At 34.2% G+C, this 20503-nt stretch overlaps 1 protein-coding gene across 1 annotated transcript in view; it reads right to left on the minus strand.

Annotated features, from left to right (window-relative positions):
• The window catches only part of LRP1B (LDL receptor related protein 1B), a 1866249-nt gene that overhangs the window by 766872 nt on the left and 1078874 nt on the right, over positions 1–20503 (minus strand). Inside the window, exons 8-11 of the mRNA XM_042994392.1 lie at positions 18471–18693; positions 14538–14709; positions 12085–12228; positions 7201–7437 (exon numbers count right to left, since the gene is read on the minus strand). Coding sequence (XP_042850326.1) covers positions 7201–7437; positions 12085–12228; positions 14538–14709; positions 18471–18693 — 776 coding nt within the window. The remainder of the gene's footprint in view (positions 1–7200; positions 7438–12084; positions 12229–14537; positions 14710–18470; positions 18694–20503) is intronic.

The following is a 20503-nucleotide window of genomic DNA, read 5'->3' on the forward strand; positions in this document are numbered from 1 at the left end:
CTTAGCAGTTTTAATTAGGAAATGTCTGATGACTGACAAATGTGTCCATTATTTTCTTTAATGGTTGGTCAGAGTCTATATCTCTCAGAATCTTTGAGCATTCCCTTATGAGAAAGTTCAGAGTCAATGTCAGAAAAATGAGACTGATATGCACCTGGAATCTAAGAGCAGAGAGTAAAAGGTTGTTCTTAATTTTAAAATGTTTTCCAAGGCGTACTCACTCCTTAAAGTACATGGGAACTTTCTAAAAAAATTCATTACTGATATCTCAATATGTTAGTTGCATCACCATAAAATTAGTTCGTTAGACACACGAGAAATTCTTAGAGAGTTATACAATGCTGAGGTTCACTGACATTCAAAAACAAATGGTGACCTTTTCCCTTATATCAGGAACAAGACAAAGATATTCACTCTTGCTACTTTTATTCAACATAGTAGTGAAGTCGTAGTCACAGCACTCAGACAACAAAACAAAATAAAAGGGATCCAAATTGGTAACAAGGAAGTAAAACTCACTATTTGCAGATGGCATGATACTATACGTAGAAAACTGAAGATTCCACCAAAAAACTATTAAAACTGATAAATAAATTCAGTAAGATTGCAGGATAAAAAATGAATATAGAGAAATCTATTGCATTTCTATACACTAATAATGAAGCAGCAGAAAGAGAAATTAAGAACACAATCCCATTTACAATTGCACCAAAAAAAAAATACCTAGGAATAAACGTAATCAAAAAGGTGAAACACCTATACTCTGAAAACCATAAAACACTGATGAAAGAAATTCAAGATGACACAAACGGAAAGATATTCCATGCTCATGGATTAGAAGAACAAATATTGTTAAAATGTTTATACTATCCAAAGAAGTCTAGAGATTCATGCACTCTCTACAAAAATATCAACCGACCTAGAACAAACAATTCTAAACTGTGTATGGAATCACAAAAGAACTTAAATAGCCAAAACAACCTTGAAAAAGAAAAACAAAACAGGACATATCACAATTCCAGACTTCAAGTTATATTACAAAGCTGTACTAATCAAAACAGTATGGTAACAACAAACAAAACTAAAAGGCAACCTACTGAATGGGAGAAGATATTTGCAAATGACATATCCAATAAGGGGTTAGTATCCAAAATATGTAAAGAGTTTATACAGCTCAACACACCCAAATAAATAATCCAATTAAAAATGGACAGAAGACATGAACAAGCATTTCTCCTAAGACATACAGATGGCCAATAGACACAAAAAAGATGCTCAACATTACTCATCATGAGGAAAAAGTACATCAAAACCACAATGAGATATTACCTCATTCTTGTCAGAATGGCTAAAATCAAAAGCTCAAGAAACAGCAAGTATTGGCAAGGATGTAGAGAAAAAGGAACCCTCATGCACTGTTGGTGGGAATGCAAACTGGTGCAGCCACTGTGGAAGACAGTATGGAGGCTACTCAAAAAATTAAAAAAAAAAAAATAGGACTACATAATGATCCAATAATCATGCTACTTGTATTTATCCAAAGAATAAAAAAAAATACAATTTGAAGGGATATATGCACCCCTATGTTTATTGCAGCATTATTTATAATAGACAAATTATTAAAGCAGTCTAAGTGTCCATTGATAGATGAATGGATGAATAAGATGGGATGCATGTGCGCACACATACACACACACACATACTCACACACACACATACTCACACACACACACACAATGGGGTATTATTCACACATAAAAAAGAATGAAATCTTAGCATTTGCAATGACATGGATAGAGCAAGAGAGTATAATGGTACGTGAAATAAACCAGTCAGAGAAAGATAAATACCCTATGATTTCACTCATTTGTGGAATTTAGGAAATAAAGCAAAAAAAAACAAAAAACAAAAAACAAAAAAAGAACAAAGGAAAAAGTCGAGACAAACCAAGAAACAGACTCTTAACTATAGAAAACAACAGAGGGTTACCAGATGGGAGGTAGATAGGAGGATGGGTGAAATAGGTGAAGATTAAGAGTACACCTATCTTGATGAGCACTGGGAATTATATGAGAATGTTAAATCACTCTAATTGTATACCTGGAAGTAATATAATACTATGTTATGTACACGGACTAAAAATAAAATACACACACACACACATACACAATGGACCTTTAGGACATACCAGAAATTCATACAGCATTATACAATGGTGAAGTTCATTGACATCCAAGAACAAATGGTGATCTCTAGAAAATGATAATCTTACACTAAGATTGGTGTCCTTTGGGAACAGATTATATCCTGTAATCTGTTCTAAGTAGGTGCCCTAGGACCAGTTAGAGGAGAGGCCTGGAAATGTTTCTGGAGTTCTGAAGTGGGTGTTAAGTTGGTCGTCATTTGTGTGTAAGTGTGGGGAGTGGGGAGTGGGGAGTGGGGCGTGGGGGGGGAGTGGGGCGTGGGGGGGGAGTGGGGGGGATGGGGGTGTGGGTGGTGCTGGCAGTGGTGGTTCTGGTAGTGAGTATTTTACGATTTACAATGATGAAAAATAATTCATGCCCCGGGTATAATACCATATATTTCAAACTGACAAACTGGAAAAACTGATTCTAAAATCCATGGAGGGAGAATGGAGATGCCAGGGATAGAATTGAGCTGAAGATCCTTCAGATGCTGGACAAGCAAACACACAAATAAGGTACTATGCTTTAGTAGTCAACAGATTATCTTCAAACATGTTATTTAGAGAATATGTTCAGCGCAGACAGACTCATCTTTCCTCCTGGCTACACTTCTCTTCATATTATCAGAAAAGACATCCTATGTTGCAATCCTGTCCAAAGTTATTCTTTATTCTCCAATTTAAAGGCTTTTGCAAATACCTTCAGTTAAAGGAAGAGTCTGAGGTGTGGAAACATGTACCTACTCCAGATCTCAATCAAATAGAACCCACCATGATATATGTATGTATGTATATATGCATATATATATATATATGAATATATGTATATAAATATATATATGTATATATATGGGGGGAGAGAGAGAGAGACTCCCCCAATATATAAAGTGGTTAAGAGCACACTCTTTCTTTTAGTTCCTTTGGCTATTGTAACAAATTACCACAAACCTGGTGACCTCAAATCTCCAGTTAAATTATGGGAGCTTTTGAAATTACAGTTTTTCTGTTATAGCTTCAGGCATTAATAACTTTCAAATTCAGGAAAAATGCTTTGAGTGGTTTTTTTTTTTAGTACTTTAAAGATATGGAACGATATGAAAGATTGTTTTAACATGTCTTCTATTTGGATATACATATCCCAGTAGAATTAATTTATACAGTTTAGAAACAAGTACTGCATTAACAGAATGCATACAATAATAAATTTAATAGTAAGCTATCAGTTTTCTATTTTTTTTCCTTTCTGCTGAGAATTATAATTCATCCTGCAATGAAAAATGGATTTGGACAAGACACCCAAGAAGATAAAAGTGAATTTGATCTTATAAAGAATATCCATCTTGTTCTCTTAGATGGTATAACAATTATACCTAGCAAGAATAGGTAATTAAATTCGCTAACCACTTAGTCTAAATTTGCCTCCTGTTGATATCTCTTTTTACTTTTGACCACAGTGTCCTACTTTATTTTCTTTATGGCACTTATTATTATCTTGTTCATTTATGTGTGTGTTTATTATCTGCTTCCTACTATTTAGATACAAACTAAATATAAAGCTTTGTCCTGTTTACTGCAATAGTCCCATCATTTACAATGGCACCTGGCCCAGCAAAGACATTTGCTGGATGTTTATTGACTGGATGAATAAAAAAATAATTAAAATAAATAGTATGAATTTTACAAATTTATGGCAAGAATTCTGGAGAATAAAAAAACTTACAGATTGGTACAGATTTGTCTTTATGGAAGTCTATTTTTAATTACATCATTAATATATCTTTATTTCACAGATGTTTTCAGTACGTATTGAGGTAGATATAAGTATCTCAAAGGGACAATTTTCCTTTATCTTTTTTAAAAATATTTTTAAACGTTTATTTATTTTTGAGAGACAGATCATGAGCAGGGGAGGGGCAGAGAGAGGGGGAGACACAAAATCCAAAACAGGATCCAGGCTCTGAGCTGATAGCACAGAGCCCAATGTGGAGCTCGAACCGACGAACTGTGAGATCATGACCTGAGCTGAAGTCAAAGGCTAAACCAACTGAGCCAGCCAGGTGCCCGTCCTTTATCTTTTATTTATAGCTACAGTTTCAGCCCACAAGATTCTACAGACTATAGGATACACCACATTTAGGAAGTTTTCCATCAACCTCTGAGAGAAAAAAAAAATCAAAGAATAAATAGAGATGGGAATTTTCTGAAATGCTGTTTTTCTTTCTTTATAGAAAGGATCTGAGCTTACATGAAAGATATTCAAGATATTGATGTTTTATTTACAAACAGCAAAATCTTTATAGCCTTGTACTTCAAACTATACAAATATATCTGAGATTCAGAATTTCTACCAAGTTTACAAAATAATTTGTCAAACCAAGCATTACCTCTAGTCTTCAGGTTGGATGGTGGATAGATAGTCTGGCTAAATTAGTGAATACATATAGAATTTATTTTGTTTCGATTCTAAGAATGATGAATTGTCATTTGCCGAATGTAAGTTCTGTTTTGACATCTTAATCTTATAATGTCTATTATCATTCTCTTTAATGGTGAGGAGAAAGATTAAGAAAAAAGTATGAAACAGTCTTTGCACAGCAATATCAAATGTTAAGTATATTTCAGGTGTGAAATCTACAAAATGTTCTCATAACCTTCATACTGCCAAAACAACAATGTACAGATGTGCCTGGCAGTCAAGTGGCTATTAGAGCTGATCTCTGTTGCTGTGCTGAAATGCAAAGACGCACCAATGTCACTGATAAGATAGTGTTATCAAAGTTAGAATTATTAACTGGAACATTCAGTCACAGCACAGGAACTGACATTTTTTTAAAGGAAACCAAGACCCTTCTATGTTACATTTATTTCTTGAAAATTTCTCGTTCAAAATCAGAGCAATCCAAATGAATCTCCTGACACAGAATGTGAAAGTCTATTGTCCTTCTAAAATTGTCAATTCTCCATCATGTGAAATCACACTACAAAGAAATGTAGGCAGAGAGCCTCTGCCATGTCCAATTTAAGATAAAAATCTTAACTCTAATTAGCAACTCTAAAAATGCTATGGTGGCTTCATAGTGCCTTAATCAGTAAACTACAAAAAAAAAAAAACAAAAAAAAAAACAGGGAGATTTTTCATTTTAACACTTCATTTGTCACTCGTGGAAAGTGTACATTTTATCATTCAAGGTTTGATTTACAGTGAACCTGAGTTAAATGAATAATCTCCTTATGCTTCCCTGTTCCCACTAAAAGACAGGAAAGACCACCACTCATTACCACTCATGCTGTAAATAATTTTAATGTGTCTCTGCTCTTATTTTCTCTCCTTCCTCTCTGATTCATTCTGCACTCCACCCTCCAGTTTGATTCTCCTAAAACATATGTTTTCATTCACATGATTCTTTGGCTCAAAAGCATTGCCTTCCTCTTAGCCCCTCAGGATTTCATCCAAGCCCCTTCACCTCATATCCCAGGTCTTTTGTTTAATCACCTTCCACTTTCCACCTCTCCTCGGACCCTCTTCCCTGTGACTAAAATCTTAAGTGATCCACTGAAGTTCACCTCATCCTCTTTCTGGAGTACATATTTTTTTTTCTTGGTTCAATGGAGTTCTTTGTTCCAAAATATCTTTCCCTCCCTTATAATATTCTTCCTTTAAGATCCAGCCCAAACATCACCTCCTGCACAGAAAGTTCTCTAAGAATAATCACATAAAGATATCTCCTCCTCCCTGTGGATTCCCACCACATGGACATTCTCCATGAATCATGTATTTCTTTGGGCCAGTTTTGAACTTATTAAATGCTGCAAAGCATTTACATTTTTATGTGTTTATATTCTATCCAAAGGTAGGTTATGAACTCCTTGAAGGCAGTGGTCACTTTTTAAAATTCTTTTTATCTCCCAATATAGCTAGTAAGTACTTTGTTCTTCATATAATAAGCATATAATTAAGGTTCTCTAAATCAAGGATTTTTAAAATATTTAAGAAGTAAATAGATTGTATGTGTGAGGAAACATGATCCCTGAATCATTAGTGAACATGTTTAAAAGTGACTAGTAGTCAAAGACTTGGTTTGATCATTTTTTTAATACAGTTTATTTATCTGCAGAGAGAGCGAGAAAGAGAGAGAGAGAGAGAGAGAGAGAGAGAGAGAGAGAGAGAGAGAGAGAGAAAGTAGGAGAGGGGAGACAGAGAGAATCCCCAGCCTGATGTGGGGCTTACACTCAGGAACCATGAAAATATAACCTGAACCAAAGGTGGACAGTTAAGCAACTGAACCACACAGGCTCCCCAAGGTTTGCTTGGTTATTGAAGTTATTTTCTACTAATACCAAAGTTACACTACTTAATTACCTGACTGGTTGTTTCCAAGCCATGACATTTATAAAATAAACCATTTTAACAAAGTTTATACATAGATGTTTGCAAGTATATCGTTGCATATAAGTAGTAAAACTTGGTACAAAGTTTCTATAAGTAAAACTAGGTCCAAAGTTTATCTGAGACTACAGATATTTCAAGGGCATCGCTAGAGAACTCAATTTTAATGATTTATAAAGTAAGAAACAATATGCAAGAAATGCAATGACAGTGGGACATTGATATCTTTAATGCACTTTGAATGACATGACCAATATGCTTATAAGAATCAAATATTACACAAGTTCTAATGTCCTGTTAAATCTTATGTTCTGCCATAGAGCACTATAGACATATAACTGAAAATCTGCCTTTTCCACAAAGGTGACTAAATAATGTAATTTAATTCCTGTAATGTTTAACATGGATTGGACAATTCCAAGTTCCATTTTATAATGATGGTTTTAATACACTAGTACGTGAAAAAATGTAGAAATAATGTTACTGAAGAAAATTACATTAACAAATATTTTTAAATAAATAGCAACTTAGGTTCTGATTAAAATAAGCTCTACGTATGTTGGATTTATCCTTTCACAGTGCTTTATCTGCGAGCAGTTTGATGTCAATATTACACATTGTCACTTACCATCTTTCAGGATGGTTTCTCGCTCAGTGCCATCTATCTTCTGCCGGCCAATCAGGAAACTGGTGGTGTCAGCAAAGTAGATATAATTGGTTTCTGCATGGAAATCTAAAGCACGAGGGTTTACCAGATTCTCTATGGGGATCATGTATTCATCAGCTATCTTGGTATTCAAGTCCATTCCTCTAACAATTCCTGGGCGTCCTTTCCCATAAAAGAGGAACAACTCATTCTTCGGTCCTGCAGAAGAAAGATTACAAACATAAACAACTGATGCTGCCTAATCTTCTTTTTACTGCATAATGCCACTGTTTAATTAACTGGCACAATTAGCTTTTTTAAAATTCACTACCAAAAATTAAACTCTAAAATATGCCAAATGTATCTCGATGCAAGAAGACCAGCTAATTGCATTACTTTAATTAAAACCGAAATTACTTCCGTGAATGGGTTATATTTAGTTAATTATTCTTTTGTCTGTAACTGTCTGTATAGCAAAAACATGACAGATCATTGGATAACTGGTAACAGTAAAATGGACATTTATTAAAACATCCGGCACATTTAATTTTACAATTCATTACAATCTAGCACATTCTGTAGATACAAACTGTAGCATTCATTATGTCTGACAATGCTACAAACTTTACAATATTTAAAACACCCCTCCTCAGAGTCTGCATGGAAGGCTGTCAGAGGCAAAAAAATAGATTCACACAGTATCACACACTTGCATGTGAATATATTACAGATGCCTAAACAAATGATTTATTTGTTTAAGAATTGAAATAAAATGTCAGTTACATCACTTTTTTTTTAATATTTTACATCACTTTTTTTTAATATTAATAAGAATGTTAGAGGTTGATGCTGTCCTCCAGTAACTCTGATGTACAACGCAGCCCTTATAAAAACAAAACAAAACAAACATCCCAAACAAAAAGAATTCCCCAGGTTAAAAATGCCAAATTCAATGTAGCTTTTACTATAGAGTGAACTGACTCCTACAGACTTTCATATGGAAATATATTCCAGGCTCTTCAATTGCGAGAGCAATTGACTTAGTCTACATAATTTGAAGAAAATATTTTTATATAAAAGGGAAAACATTGAGTTTTATAAATAAAACTGAGGTTACAAATGATTCAGTTTCATTGGATGACAGTACCATAAGTCAGCTTGTTAGCAAAGTAAAATAACAAACCTATTGAAAATCTGGAGAAAAAAGAAAAAATGAGTATTACTCATAAACTCAACACTCTCAATACAAACTATATTATCAGTTTATATATTCTTTCCCTTGTTTTCTTTCAAAATTAGTGTTATTGAATATTAAATGTATATAAACATATTTATTATATTTTATTACAAAGAAAAATAAAACAAATTGCATGTACCCCACACACATCTTAAAAATATTTCCAGAACACTGGAAGGGATTCATGTGCCCTTCCAGAACACTGGAAGGGACTCATTCCTCCCCCTTTTTTCCTATTCCCCTTTCATCTCAGAGATGTCCAATATCCTAATTATATTGTTTATCATGATTTTTTTTGCAAGTTTCAGTCTATATGTGGTATGTATTCCAAACATGATTTTTCATGTTTGAATTGCATGCGTGAATTCTTCTCTGAGTTATCTTTATTTTTACTATATTTGTGACATTCATCCATGGTTGTTGTAGTCATTTTTCATTTACACTGTTGTATTATATTCCTTTATGTGACTATTTCAAACTTAATTTTTCTAATGCACAATTATATATAAGAGGACAATTTTATATTCTGCTTTTATTACTCAATATTAGCATCAAAATTATGTCCCATGTTGATCCATTATTTAAGCTTCACATTCTTTGAGTATGATCTGTATCCTATACGATAATTTGTCAAACTATTCGCTAGGGTTGATTTTATCTTTTCATTATTATAATAATACTGAGATAAGCATTTTTTTAACCTAGAATTTTTTTTTTTATGATGATCTCTAAGTATACATTTCTAGAAATGGAATTACTGGTAAAGAATATTAACATCCATCTTCCTCATTGCCTTCACCGTCTCTCACTGTATCTATTTTCAAAAGTACTGTTTTTATTTTTCTGAATGTTTATTTATTTTGAGAGAGAAAAAAAGTGCAAGTGGTAGAAGGGCAGAAAGAGAGGAGAGGAGAGAAAGAATCCTAAGCAGGCTCCCCACTCTCATTGTGGAGCCTGACACAGGGCTCTATCTCACAAACCATGAGATCATGACCTGAACTGAAATCAAGAGTGGGATGCTTAACCGACTGAGCTACCACGTGCCCCAAGAATATCTTTTAATAATAATATTACATATTATTTAAAAGTGAGTATTTATTTCAAAAGTGACATTTCCTACAAATTCTACGTGCACATATACTTTTGTTTTTAAAAATAGGAATCTTAAAAAAACAATGAAATAAAAAAATAGGAATCTTACATATGCATTTTACTACCTCATTTTTTTAAATTAATGATATTTTATTGTGTCATTAAAAGGTCTTCAAAACATTACTCTCAATGGCAGCAACATGTTCCATGCTAGAGAGGCAATATGATAAGTCAGCTACTTACTTATTGCTGGGTATTTAGATTGTTTCTGGGTCTTTGTTATTATAAATACTTTTATAATGAATCTCTACAGTCAAACGAGGAATAATTTCTTACAGGATACATTCAGTTTTATGTATTTGTATGTTTTATCAAATGTCTTTCCAACAGTGACATAAATTTCCAATTTCTGTTAGCAATGCATTAGAATACTGTTTTCACTAAATCAGATTTTGATAACATTTTTCATTAATGTTTTAATTGGTAATTGGTAAACATGACACTTCATTTGTTTAATGTATGTGTTTGTGTGTGTGTGCTTTAAATAAGAGTAGCCATTGTCCCCATTGTTTACTTACCTACTTATTTCATTCAATACCTATTTTAAAATCTCTTCTGGTGTCTTGACACTTCACATTGTCCAGACACTAGAAGACAATTGAAACTAAAAACTTCATTTCAGAGACACTCAAATAGAGATGGACCTGATTTTAAGTACCACAATCAGATGTACTAGCTCAAGTGTGGAATGTGGAAATGAGGCTGCCTTTGTTACTTCTGTCATTATTCATCTAAAGGAGAAATTGAATTTTTCCACATTAGTGTTCTTCCTTTGTGTATATCAAAAGGCAAGGAAGAGGGTTTAGTTTTGTTGTGTTTTGTGTTGTTTGCCAGTAAGGAACTATCAGTTGTGACACATATCTGGCGCTAATAGCTTTGATGCAAGTTGTGGAGATCCTGGATCTCAACCAAAATGATGAACTTTTGGATTTACCATGGTCATTGTGGCTTCCTGATGCCCAAGCTTCTGATTGTGACAGTTTTCTGGTTTTAAGCCAGGGTAGTTTGATAGTGGTTTTGAGGGATGTTCTGAAGACTGAGTCTAGGAGCTATTGCTTCAGACTTTTCAATGATTTTTATAAGCACCTATATTTTCTGCTTAAAATAGCTAGAATGGTCTTTGTTAATGTAAATGTGCCTTGATTGATACACTACATTACGGGTGATTGAAGTTTATGCAATTGTCATCCTATGTTTTTCTCCAAACATATGTATTTATGTGAGTATGCATGAAAATATGCACGTATGAGTATGATTGCATTTTTGCGTGACATTCCATCACTTTTCAAGTGGTAAACACACTAGTTTAAAAGTTGGCAACACATACACACATGCATGCACAACTTTGCATATCTTGAGTCTCCTAACTTTCAATTATCCAGAGGATATCTTGAACATGAAAGCCAGCATTTAATACAAAGTTAGAAATGAAAACAAAATACTAAGACATATATTTTATCACAGTAGAGCCTCCTGGATTGTTGATTTAAAAGTATTTGTACTACTACTTCAAACCATTTGCACTTAACTTATAACAAATTTAGTGATCTAATTTCATAGTCCTCAGTAAGCAATGACAAGAAAGTCAAAGACATGTCAGCACAGTGACCAGAGAAGGAACACTGACAGAAAAAAAAGCCATTGTTATAACAAAATGGAGATACAATGGACACTGTAAAAAGCAGTCATCATAACTTTAAAAATTATGGTATTTGGAAGACATTTAACAGACAGTAATCTCCACAGGGACACCATTCCTACAAGGGCCATTCTAGTCTATTTGCTTATGAAGACTCCAAGTAAAGACTTTAATTGATATGGGGGCAAAAATCTAAATTTGCAAAAGTCATGCATATAATTATTCATTATCTTTTTAAATAAAGAACAATTATGTTATTCAGCATATCTCAAAAATAAAGCAAAGATAAGTCTGTTAGAAAGCTTTTCAATAAAATTGTTAAAGAGATTGATATTTAATTAGTATAGCTCCAGTTACCTGGAAAATTAAATAATGAAATGAATTTCACTCCCCAGTGATGCTGGATAAGGTGAAACATTGCTTTATGTGGATTTTTATTGGACTAAACAACACACCTATTACTAGGAGCAGCTTCTTGGTTCAGATAAGAGAAAATATGGTCAACCAATAATTCAGGCTCATTAGACCAAAAACCTTCTTTAGGGAATTAAAGAAAGATCTTCCTAAAATTCTTCCCTGAAATATATTTCCCAGGGACTCATAAATTTAGTGACTCTATAGCCTGATTCAGTTTCTCATTTACATTCTCACAAAAACAAAACAAAACAAACAAAAACAAAACTCCTAAATACTAAGGAAAAATGGCTGGTACATTGTGTAGGCAAATTCCACCTGTTAAGTCTTATGTTATTGCTGATGTTGACATAGCTAATTAATACTAAAAAAACCTATTCTGAAGCAGTAGCTGCTGGCAAAGTGTTTGATTTTAACAACATACTTTTGCACGACCTGCCATCACTTCCCAAGTTGAAGCCCATCCTGCAGCGACAGGTCCGTGTTTTGTAACTGCTGCTGAGCAGACAGATGTGTGAGCATCCCCCTGGCATTCCATATGGATCCACTTCACATGCATGGCTTCTGACTACAACAAATAAAAAACAGCACACTTGAAAATTTCCAAAGACAAGATAATTATGTGCATCAGTATGTCGAAACTTTTATAGTGCATGAAGAGGGAATCCTCCCCCAAATCTTTATACCCTATGATTTATTACCATAATCAATTGGAAAAGAGTTTAAACTTCATCAAAGAAGAGGTAGGAATTTTTCAAAGCCCTCCTAAGGTTATATCGAAAAAAATTCTGCTTTTATATCAAACTGTTTACATGTAGGCACAAAAAGTAACTTGGTATTTCTGATTCACGCTTGTTGTTCTTTCTTAAAATACCTATTTCTTACAAATATAAAAAGATACTATAAAGATATGCCAGGTTAGGTAATTAAGCAGAGAAAGGATTTCTTTTGAAATCCATTAAGTGGGCACTTAATGTGGAAGAAACATGATTCAGGAACTATCTTTACTGAGAAGTGCTGAGACAACACTGTTTTTTTCAATTTTGAGTCAACTGCCATATTGAGAACCCTACCACAAAATGAATGTGTGTGTGTGTGTGTGTGTGTGTTTGTGTGTGTGTGTGTGTGTGCGTGTGTGTGAGAGAGAGAGAGAGAGAGAGCGAGAGAGTGAGAGAGAGTAATTTCCAAAATGTAGAGGCTACTTTACATGTAGAGATTGAGGAACAGAATATTTCATGAGTGTAGAAGTTACAAAAAGAAAAAAAAAGTACCCCATGACATATGAAGAGAATGAGAAAAAGATGAGTCAAAGAAAAAAAGGCTGTGGTAGGAATAATGTCACTAAGATTTTATATACTATTGTGGTTATTTCTTTTTGATCATCACTTACTTGAGATTGTGACAAATAACATGGCAATTTTCTTTTAATACTAAAATGGTTATGCTTTAAAAATTCTGCCATGTTCATTTTGTATTCCTATTTTCAAAATGAAAATACCCCTACCTTCTACCTTTGTCTCCAATAGCCTTTTGTCAAAATAGTAGCCACAGTGATTGCTTTAAAAAGTGAGTCATATCATGAGACTCTGTCTAATGCTTCCTAAGGAATCCTCATCTCTGTAAGGAAAAGATTTTGCAAATGTCTAGAGGACCCTACTTGCTATGGTCCTCCTTCATTTGTCCAACCTCCCCTATTACTTCTCTTACCCTTTTTTGCTCTGCTCTCGACACATACATCTCCTTGCTGTTTCTTGAAAACTCTAAACACGCTCTTCCTTAAGGTCTTTGTGCCTGCTCATCTCTCTACCTGCCATGTTTGTGCTTCACTCCTTCAATTACTTCAAGTCTTCATTTAATTTCATTTGTTCACTGGAACTTCCTCAAACCATTCAATATAAAATTGCAAAGTACCCCCATCCCTGAAATGCCCTATCTGCTTTATTTTTTCTTTATAGCACTAATTATCTTCTAATATACTTGATCCCTTTAAAATTATGTCTTCTCTACTAGGATACAAATATCGTAAATACAAGAATTTTTGTCTGTTTTATTTACTGCTACAGTCCCAGTGTACATACAACAGTTCCTGGCACATAGTAAATGCTCAGTGAATAATTGGCAAATAAATGTATACTAACATCAAACTCTAATAATGTTTATTTACAGAATCCCAAATTTAAATTGACTGTAAACAGATTTGTGACAATACATTGCCTCAACTAAATCTATGTTAGTGTTTACATAATTCTAAATTAGTTTCATTTTGAAGCACAAAAAGATGATGAAAATTTGGAGTGGTGATTCTGGCACATTCCATTATTCTATATATGACTGAATGTAAATTGTATCGATGAACAAGCATCATTAACCTACTATGCAAAAATAACTAGTTTGTGTTTCTAAGAAATACTTGGAAACATTATAGCCTTCTCATTAAAAGTTATTTTTAATTAACTTGTATTAAAGAATAATTAGGAAAAGTTAAGAGACCCAAATGACTACCATAAAAACTGAAGAGATACTGTAAGGAAGTCACCTGATGTGAAATTTGTCTTTCAGAATGATACCAAAAAACATCCTTAGCATCTTAGTATCTGGGTTCCCTGTCTACACACATGATGATTGAAAGCTCTTTCCTGAATCTAAATCTAGCCATCATTTCAATTCTATGGTTGTAGAAACAATTCACTAGGAACTGAACAATTTGTCATTTAGACTTGTGCAGGGAGCGCTCTTTCATTTTATCAAGCAGACATGTACACTTTTGCTATCAAAAAGGATTTATGACTCACCCACTTTAACTCCATCCAGAGCACAAGGACCATTTCCCCATTCAACCCACCATCATAAGGGCAATGAAGAAGTCTTGAGTCTTACCTGTTGGTTGAGTTCTTTTTTGATAAATTCGGATTCCTCGAGCATTTTCCATTTTAATTAATGATTGAATATCAGTGCCATTAAATCGGTTTATCCTTATGATACTGAAGTTATCAGAATTGGTTGCATACAAATAGTCTTCAAACACAGTTATTCCATAAAGATGTCTGACCTATATGGAGGAACAAAAATAACTATGATTTTTAATTATGCTGCTTTTAACTTGAAAGAAAAACTGATTGCTATTTACTACTGTGGAAAATCCCCATAGAAGAGTCACACACATCTTATCATTTATTTTCTCTTCAAGAATTCAACACTTCACTAATTTAAATTTTTTCCTCTGAATAGAAAACATTATGCAATAGTAGATAAAGCAGTTCCGAATGTATGAAGAATTTTATACATGATTCATTAAGAAAACATGTTTAGTAGCTACTTTTCAAAGGCTAGTGAGAACCAAACTTCCAAGCGTATTCAATAATGTGCTTAAGACACTGTTATATAAAATTTCAGATGTTTTTAGGGGTTGTTTGTTCATACAGTTGGGAAATATGGAACTTAAAACAGTGTAGCTCTGGCTGTATGGACTGATGAGAAAACACCTTTGAAAATTTATTTTATAAGTTCAAAATCCCATTTTTAAAATTCATCTTATTTATGTTTTTATTTTATTTTTGAGAGAGAGAAAGAGAGAGAGAGACAGAGTGCAATTGAGGGAGGGGCATAGACAGGGAGACACAGGATCTGAAGCAGGCTCCAGGCTCTGAGCTTTTGGTACAGAGCCTGACATAGGGCTCAAAATCATGGGACCTTGAGATCATGACCTCAGGTGAAGTCGGAGCCTCATCAGCCTGAGCCACCCAGGTGCCATTTTTTAATTAAAAATGTTTAAATCACGGGGCGCCTGGGTGGCGCAGTCGGTTAAGCGTCCGACTTCAGCCAGGTCACGATCTCGCGGTCCGTGAGTTCGAGCCCCGCGTCAGGCTCTGGGCTGATGGCTCGGAGCCTGGAGCCTGTTTCCGATTCTGTGTCTCCCTCTCTCTCTGCCCCTCCCCCGTTCATGCTCTGTCTCTCTCTGTCCCAAAAATAAATAAAAAACGTTGAAAAAAAAAAAATTAAAAAAAAAAAAATGTTTAAATCACATGTTACATTTAGATGAATAATTGCCCCAGCATGGAAAACAATAAATAATGAAACAACATATTTAAATAAATGTAAAAAAAAAAATTCTACTCAGAAATCACTTTTTTTTGGTAAAGCATGTTTGTAACAGAAATGGAGCTGTTTGCTTTGCTATCCATGACACTTTAACAGCAAACTCTCCTTAGCAGAGGTCCTGGGGACTGAGTGCAGGTAAGGACAAGTTGCATTCACTGAAAGCTGCTAGTAAAGCAGAGAGAGAATGGGTTTACTGATTTTCCCATACAAATGCCTACAAGCTGTGCACAATGCATTTGAGTATTCCTTGTATTATATTTGATTTACAAAGGTTCTGCCTCAGGGTAGGGTGAGGCTATCATTTGATTTGTTCTAGAGATTTTGTTGAAAAAATTCTGTCACAATTCTCTGGCATTATAGTGCACTTTTAGTGCAATTTTAGCACAAAATGTAGTTAAGAGAATTTGAAAAAAAACTATGTATGGTTTGTAAGATATTTTATGGAACAAAATTATAATTTTTTAAATTGTTTTTTAAATAATTTTTAAATGTTTATTTTTGAGAGCGAGAGAGACATTGCACAAATGGGGGAGGGGCAGAGAGAGAGGGAGATGCAGAATCTAAAGCAGGCTCCAGGCTCTGAGCTGTCAGCACACATCCCGGTTCGGGGCTTGAACCCATAAACTGTGAGATCATGACCTGAGCCGAAGTCAGATGCTCAACCCACTGAGCCACCCAGGTGCCCCCAAGTTTTTTATTTTAAGCAGGAAATTTTATAAATTTTGTACTTTAAGCAAAAGCATTTGATTTATTATCTCTCCAACCTATGTGACTCATTATTACTATCTCTTGTCCTCTCATATGAACTGTAATTAAAAGAAGACTGGCTCTTGCATGTTTTTTTTGTTTTTGGGGTGGTGGTGATCATATCTCATTTCTTCATGTCCAGTCTAGAAATCAAAGACAGGAATTAACAAGGAGAATCATTCCATGTTAAAGCCCAAATAATAATGTTGTTCTAATTAAGGGTTATTCCCTAATGTGTGTGTGCACGTGTGCACACACCAGAGAAAAGGGGTGGGGGTGTCATGTGTCTATTTACTAATATCATTTCCACGTAAGCTGACATCATACTCACTAGATAAATCTATGGTCCAATTTTGACTTGAGCAATACGTTTTCCTATAAAAATTCCAAGTATACTGTATTATCCCAACACCATTAATATCATGCATATTTTGCCTGAAGTTTAGAGCATTTCATCTAGGAGTGTGTGATTTATGGCATATTTACAGTGCTCTTCAACATTCAGGAAAGAAAGCGTAATCATAGAGGGGGCCGTTGGGCAGAGTAGAGAACATGTTCACATGGTAAAGATCTAATCGTATTACTCCCTGACCCCGTGTCTTCCTTCAGAAGAGCCTGTTTCCCATAAAGTAAGTACACTGTTTCTTGCTCTGCTACCTCTGAGAGATGTGGGAGGAGCTTACAGTGGTGGATAGACCATTTTGCCTATAGCCTGAATATTTTGAAAAATTTATCTATGTTGGATTACTTAATGGAAGAGAAATATATGTTTAGGGAATAGAAAAAAAACATAGGAAATAGAAATGGAAAAAAATGAACAATTAAAAGCTTCAGATATTAAAAAACTTTATAAAAGTAGTCATGAGGAGAATCATTTGAATTTCTTATCCTTGTTTCAAGGTTTAATATCCTCATGACATATAGGTGAAAAGAAGGCCCCATCATAATCATTTTAGTAATTAGATCCTCTGAAAGTCATTACCAGGGCTTTCAAAAAAAAAAAAAATCAAGGTTTTTAGGACATGTGAAATTAAGAGAGAAACAACTGGCCTCATCTCTAATATTGAACATTTTTATTACCCTGATTAGTGCATTTGCTTGTCTGTCAAGGAAGGAAAAAGAATCTCATTGTCAAAAAACTGATTAGAAAGGAAAAGTACCCTTAAGGGATAATTATAGAATATTTGTTCTCAGATTACAAAAGGAAGAAAAGAGATTCATGTATTTCAGCTTCCCACAATAAGAATCTTGCATGAAATTAGAGCAATCACTGAGGTAAAATTGAATTTGAGGAAGTACACTAGTGAATAAGGCTTATTTCTACTGAAAGATGTCCTTTAGGTGTTTACTGAGTGTTATCTGCAAAACTTTTAATTCAACAAGGGAAAACCTATACAGATGGGAAACTGGTTGACCTCAATGACATTCATGGAATTCTCATTCTAGGAAGTACGTGAATATATCAGAAGGCAAAATTTAGTCCAGCCTATTAAATTAATAAAAATACTTTTGTGAGCAGGCATTTGATTTTGTAAGCAAAGTATCTCCAGGGCCACACGAGATAGAGGATAGTCTAGCTCTTTATGAATAAACTACTTAAATTAGCTTTTAGCAAGTTTTAGTTTTAATACATCAAAACATCTGTCCTATTCCAACACCTTTCTTACTAGTATGGTACTTTTATTTTTGTTTGTTGTTTTTGTTCTATTTTTGTTGTTTTTTGTTTTGGTGTGAATTGCTTTTAATAGAGCAAAGGAGGGAGGTGGAGGCATCTCTGACATTATGGAACGTACTGTGAAAAGAACATTTTCCCATATAGGAAATACATCATAATTTTCACGGCCCTTTGCACCTTGACTTTGTAAGAAATTTCCAACATTGAAATTCAACTTTTGGGTCTTCTTCCTAGTATGATACCATTCTTTTCATTAACTTAGCTACATTTTCTAACAGAATTGTACTTACTTGTCTGCCTTGAATGATAGTATGTCTGTTTTTTCCTTGATAGTCCACGACTTCCACATAGTCCAAGTAAAGATCTACCCAGTAAACCAATTTGTTGACTAAGTCTAGTGCCAGTGCAGCTGGCTGTTCTGTCTTTGAATCAATTATCCTTGTTCTGTTCAGCCCATCCATGTCACATCGCTCCACTTTGGCCACATTCCCGTAGTCAGTAAAGAAAAGTTTTCTGTTGAAAGAAAACTAAATGTTAAAGTGTGTGTGTGTGGGGGGGGGGGGGGGTGGTGAAGCATATTCAATAGAACCATCTGTAAAAAACAGAACTTTTCCTTCTAATTTATTTCAGTAGTTACATCTGTTAGTTTCCCATAACCATTTCCATATAATATCACTCATAAACAGAGAAATCTGCTAATGAATATTGCAGGGCATAAGGGAGCAGGTTAACTAACAACTGTAAAATTTCCCCAAAATGAATGATTATGGTGGGTTTATTTTTGTATTAGGGGAAATGTTTCTTTAAGCCTCATAGAGCCGATACACAGACACCACAGGAATGCATGCAGCCCATTTGCTAGAAGCTTCAGAAGTGAGCCAAGTCACCAGGCCAGGGCACGTGAGCTATCAGGCTTTATCTTCAACCTGCTTTTCAAATTGCCTAGTAATGTCTGTTTCCTATAAAAGCTATTATGTGGAGCTCAATGATGCTATGAGTGGTAGAGAATAGCAAACCTGGAATGGAATTAAGCAGATGGAAAAGCAAATGTGGTGTTTGTAGCACTGGAAATAAAACACAAATAACCACCCCTCCAAAAAACCAATCCCAAATTCTCCCAAATATTCCCAAATCGCAAAATTTCATAAAGCAAATGCAGGCTATTTCTCATTTTCTCTTTATTTTAAAGAAGAGTCTAAAGAGCAGTGTTGACCTCCAAGAAAAAACAAAAAAAAAAAAAAACCAAAAACAAAAAAAAACGAAAAGAAAAATAATAATAATCCTTCCATGAAGCACTAACAGTGTCTATCAAAGGTTTAAATACCTCCAACACTTCAGTGTCTAATATTTGATTAGTATTCACTATGTTTAGTAAACACAAATCAATTTCAGTTAACCTGACAATATTTTAACAAGATTACCTACTCAGGAGACTAAATTACATTTGTAAATAGAAGACAATCTTGCCTTGACTTAAATACAATCTCAAGAATAATCTGATTTACAGTGACTGAGCAATATTAAGATTACCTAGAGTATAGAATATTTGATTTTACCAACTTGGTGAATTAGTGTTTAGTTACTTTTCTCAACATCCTTGCTTCATCTAACAGTATGAGGTATATTTCAAGCTAAAAACTATTATTTAAACTTTAATTTAGCTCTTTCTCCTGAGGAGGTTTTGACTAATTTTTAAACATTAATGCACACTCTTCTGTAATAGTGTAAGCCAGATTTTATTATTAGTATATATTTCCCCAAATGTTCTTAAAAATTGATTTATGACACTAAGTTAAAAATTATTTTTCAAGAGACATTCTATTCAGATGAAGAACTTTTCTATTCTAGTAAAGAATAAATAAAAGGGCATAAGGTCCTGTGTTTTATTATCATACGTAATGCTCAAACTTCTACTCCTATGCTCTTAACCGCTCTCTCTCTCTTTTCCTGCTTCTATCTTTCATCTTATCTTTCTTCTCTTTAAGTCAATTTGTTCACAGCTATACCAAGTTAAACTACTATAAGGAGTACCTAGCTTTCCTATTTCTTACTGTAGAACACTGCCCACTATTCCTGTTATATCAAGCTCTCTTTTTCATCTCATACAAAAATGACTCTCCTTTTCTACTTTCCTTTTATGATGGGTCCATTTTATGGAGAAGAGATGCTTGCGTATGAGTAGATTAGCTTCAGGCACAGAGAGCTGGAGGCTCTGGCATACTATGGATGATATGATATGTATAGACCATGCATAGATAGTAATATAAAGCAGATGATTGTACCAACTACACAGTGTTGAAGAGAAAAAATGAGTCCAGAGTTA

The sequence above is a fragment of the Panthera tigris genome, chromosome C1 (genome assembly GCF_018350195.1).
Source record: "Panthera tigris isolate Pti1 chromosome C1, P.tigris_Pti1_mat1.1, whole genome shotgun sequence".
Lineage (NCBI taxonomy): Eukaryota > Metazoa > Chordata > Mammalia > Carnivora > Felidae > Panthera > Panthera tigris.